Source organism: Calidris pugnax, unplaced genomic scaffold, assembly GCF_001431845.1.
Source record: "Calidris pugnax isolate Ruff unplaced genomic scaffold, ASM143184v1 scaffold19, whole genome shotgun sequence".
Classification (NCBI taxonomy): domain Eukaryota; kingdom Metazoa; phylum Chordata; class Aves; order Charadriiformes; family Scolopacidae; genus Calidris; species Calidris pugnax.
In genome coordinates this window covers 4,664,072-4,667,995 of record NW_015090775.1, presented here as the reverse complement: position 1 = coordinate 4,667,995, position 3,924 = coordinate 4,664,072, and the positions used below count along the sequence as shown (strand labels likewise).

Genomic DNA, 3,924 nt, shown 5'->3' with positions numbered 1-3,924 from the left:
GGGGGGGGGGGAGGGGGGATGGCAGGTTTTTGGGGGAAAACTCCGCTAGGAAAAAAAGGGGGTGGGGGGCAGCGAGGGGCTGTCACGAATCACAGAATTATAGACTCATGGAATCATACCCTCCTCCTCCTCTTCCTCCTCCCCCCCCCCCCTCCCCCGCTTGGGACGGGGCGGGGGTTTGAGCCGGGCGGTGCGGGGAGAAGCGGGGTGCCCGGGGAGAAGCGGGGTGCCCACCCCCCTCTTTTCTTTTCCTTTCCTCTCCTCTCCCCTCTCCGCCGCTCCCCACGCCCCTCTTTGTGCCTCTGCAGCCCTCTCCCCGCGGGGCCGGGCCATTGGCGAGGGGCGGCCATTTGGCGAGGCGGAGGGGGGGTGGACTGAGGGCGGGCCCGGGCCGGGCCGAGCGGGGCGGTGGCGCCTCATAAGAAGGAGCCCCGTGAGGAGCCACCGCCTTTCTTCGCTCGCTCTCCTGCCTCACCGCTGCTTTCCCGCCTCAGCGCCGCTCTCCCGGATTACAAAGACGCCCTCCCCGCTGCCACCATGAGCATCAGCACCAAGAACTCCTCGTACCGCCGCATGTTTGGCGGGAGCAGCCGCCCCAGCACCGGCTCCCGCTACATCACCTCCAGCAGCCGGTTCTCCCTGGGCAGCTCGCTGCGGCCCAGCACGGCCCGCTACGTGTCCGCCTCCCCCGGGGGTATGTACGCCACCAAGACCACCTCGGTGCGGCTGAGGAGCAGCATGCCCCCCATGCGGCTCCACGACGCCGTGGACTTCTCCCTGGCCGACGCCATCAACTCGGAGTTCAAGGCCAACCGCACCAACGAGAAGGTGGAGCTGCAGGAGCTCAACGACCGCTTCGCCAACTACATCGACAAGGTGCGGTTCCTGGAGCAGCAGAACAAGATCCTGCTGGCCGAGCTGGAGCAGCTCAAAGGCAAAGGCACCTCCCGCCTGGGCGACCTCTACGAGGAGGAGATGCGGGAGCTGCGCCGGCAGGTGGACCAGCTCACCAACGACAAGGCACGCGTGGAGGTGGAGCGGGACAACCTGGCCGACGACATCATGCGCCTGAGGGAGAAGTGAGTTGGGGGCCGGGGGAAGGGCGGGTTGGGGCTGCATCCCCCTGGGGGGGAGGAAGGCCTGAGGAGGAGGAAGGGGTGGCGGTGCCTGGGACAGGAGGGTGGGACCGCAGGAGTTTTGCTTTCCTCGCACAAAGGAATTCCATCAGCTCTCACGCAAAGCCCTCCTTGTTTTCTTTAGGGGGGTGCTGTGGGTCTGAGGGGAGGGGACGGGGAGTGGGGAAGGGGGGGGACACACTATTGTCTCGCTTTATCCAAGTCTAGCCCGGCTGACAAAAAAGCGCCCCGACGTGGAATCGCTTTCCGATCCAATAAAAGTGAAAGGGGGGCCATCTGCTCGCTTGGCTGAAGGGTATTAATGGTTTCTATGGGATTCACCCTGGAATGCAGATCCAGGCATTATGGCAAGTGTGGTGGCAGCAGATTGAAATAATGGATCCCTTTGTGCTGGGGGGGGGGGCGCAGGGGGCTGCATTCCTCCGAAATGTGTAATGGTGCGGGCAGATTTCTAGCAAAAAGTGTCTATCATGTATATGGTCCGGTTTTTTTTTATAGAAAACGGTGCCTTTCTAATGAATCACTTGGGGGGCAGTGCGTTACTGGACAAGAGTTCCAAATTTTAAAATTTTTCATATGGGTGTTGGCTGCTGACGAGAATGAGACAATTTGTTCCTTGTGGGTAGCTCACAGCAGGCCGGTCTGTCTCCTCTGGATGTCTGTTAAGAACACAGAATTTAATCCCCTGTAAAAAAAGATGTTAACATGGGAAACAAGTTGCTCTAGAGCTTAGTCTCTGTAGGAAGCTACAACGTTATCCAGATACACCAGAGCCCACAGGACAGCCGGAACCAACTGTGCAAACAGCGCTCAGAAAGTGTTATCTCAGGTTTTTCACTTATGCAAAACCAGTTTTCAACTTGGATGAAGCCTTGTTTGGACTAGGGAGATATTTAGGAATGTGCCTTCTCAAAACAAGTTCTCTTCCCTAAAACTGCTGGTGTGAATTGGCATTGCTGGCGTTCCTCCCGGCTGGAAGTGACTGCCCTTATCTCCAGACAGCTGGGCACAGGCTGACTTAGCCCCAGAGTTCTTTGTAGACGTTACTAGATGTCACCATTCAGGAAATCATCACTTGATTGTCAGTGTTTCCTTGGGCAAGGCTTCTGACTCCAGCGTATTTATAGTCTCTGGGGGAGAGCAGGTGTCCTCATGAGATAACGTGTGGAAACTGAGACACCTACTCCCGCTTGGAGCCTGGGAATCCAGAGTCTCTGCTGGCGTGCTGGGGACAGGAGTTTGAAACAGAACAGTTTGAGGCACTGCCCTAACTTCAGCTTCTGCTTTTTTGAGTGCTAAGCCAACTTAATGTTTTGTGAAGTTCTGTGCAGAAGCTTTCACTGAAGCTTTAGAGAACCTAATCTATTCTGATCCATTGCTGGGTTCAGTTGGAGGATCCTTTGACTTAAGGCTGGTTTAAATGATCTTTCATATGGAATTGGTGCACTTCGAGGCATGTCCACCTCCGTTCCAAGGCAATTAAATTTTGTGAAGGCTGGAGGCTTTTAAGTGAGCCTGGCTTTGTGCATGTCCTGCATTCATTGTCCAGCTCTTCCCTGCGCTGGGGTAAGGGGGCTTTCAGGAGCTCAGCCCCCAGCAGACCTGAGTGCGCCATACGGTCAGAGCGGGATCCCTGTCACCTCTTGAGCTGTAGCTTGTGCAGAGGAACTGAAAACCATTGTCTGTGGAAACACTACACTAAATCCACACCTGATGTCGGTGGTGCGTGATAGTGTGTTTTATTTGAACAACAGTAATACCTAGTTTTTTCCCTACCCTGAAAGAGTAACGCTTAACATGCAGGTTCTGAAAACTAAAGCTGTTTCGGTGTAAGTGTTGTTCTCCTGCAAGTGAAATGATATTCATAGAAGGCTGAAGTTGAAACATCCTGTTGTGCTTTCCGTTGTAAAAAATGCACAGCTTCTTATTAAACCGTTATATTCTTGCACTGGAACATTGTATACATGGTTTCAGAACACTTCAGCAGATACTTTACTGTTCTGATGTAGCATCAAATTTACTTTTTACTTGATGGAGCAATTGTATACTTCAGTATTCTAAAAGAAAATTAACAAATATTTGAACTTAAGCTTTATATTTCCAAAAGCTGCCTGCTTTAGAGGCTGTTTAACTCGGATGTACTGAATTCTAATCTCCTGAACAAAACCACATGGTTTTACTCATATGCTGAGGGCTCTACTGCATAAAATCAACCTAATGGTTCAATGAGGTTTTTTTTCTTTTGGGATCAAACGAGCATCACGATTAGTGAGAAGGTTATTTACGGCAGCTTTGCCAGATACTCTGGCAGTAAGGAGTAGATCCTGAACCTATGAAAGGGCTAACATGAGGTTTGTCTGAAATTTGCCTGGATGCTCAATTCTGCAAATGGTGACTGGCATTAAACAATTTCCAAAGATAAAATCAATGTGTTGTCCAATTGCATGTGTCTGTGCCTTACACTGTACTCAGACTACATGCAGCTTATTCATTTATATGGCTCTCCATATATCTAGGAAATACAGATACACTGATTCATCACTCCCTAACTACTCCCTAAAGTAAAAAACATGCCATATATTCAAAGTGTCTTCAATTTAAGATGCTTTCAATTTATTATAAGCTACTAAAAATCCAGTAGCTGTGCAGTTGTCCTGGAAAAAATAATGATCTTCAATATGCAGATTTCTGTAAAATCTGCTGAAAATTCTGCGGATGTCTGTCTAATTGTGTAAACGTGTTAGGTCATAGCCATGTAATTTCCTGACAGAATGGTCTTCATTTTTTT

The 3,924-nt window shown here is 51.0% G+C and overlaps 1 protein-coding gene across 1 annotated transcript in view; it reads left to right on the top strand.

Annotated features, from left to right (window-relative positions):
* Window positions 1-437: 437 nt before the first annotated feature.
* The window catches only part of LOC106890209 (vimentin), an 8,904-nt gene continuing 5,417 nt past the window's right edge, over window positions 438-3,924 (top strand). Inside the window, exon 1 of the mRNA XM_014945845.1 lies at window positions 438-1,080. Coding sequence (XP_014801331.1) covers window positions 538-1,080 — 543 coding nt within the window. The 5' untranslated portion in view covers window positions 438-537. The remainder of the gene's footprint in view (window positions 1,081-3,924) is intronic.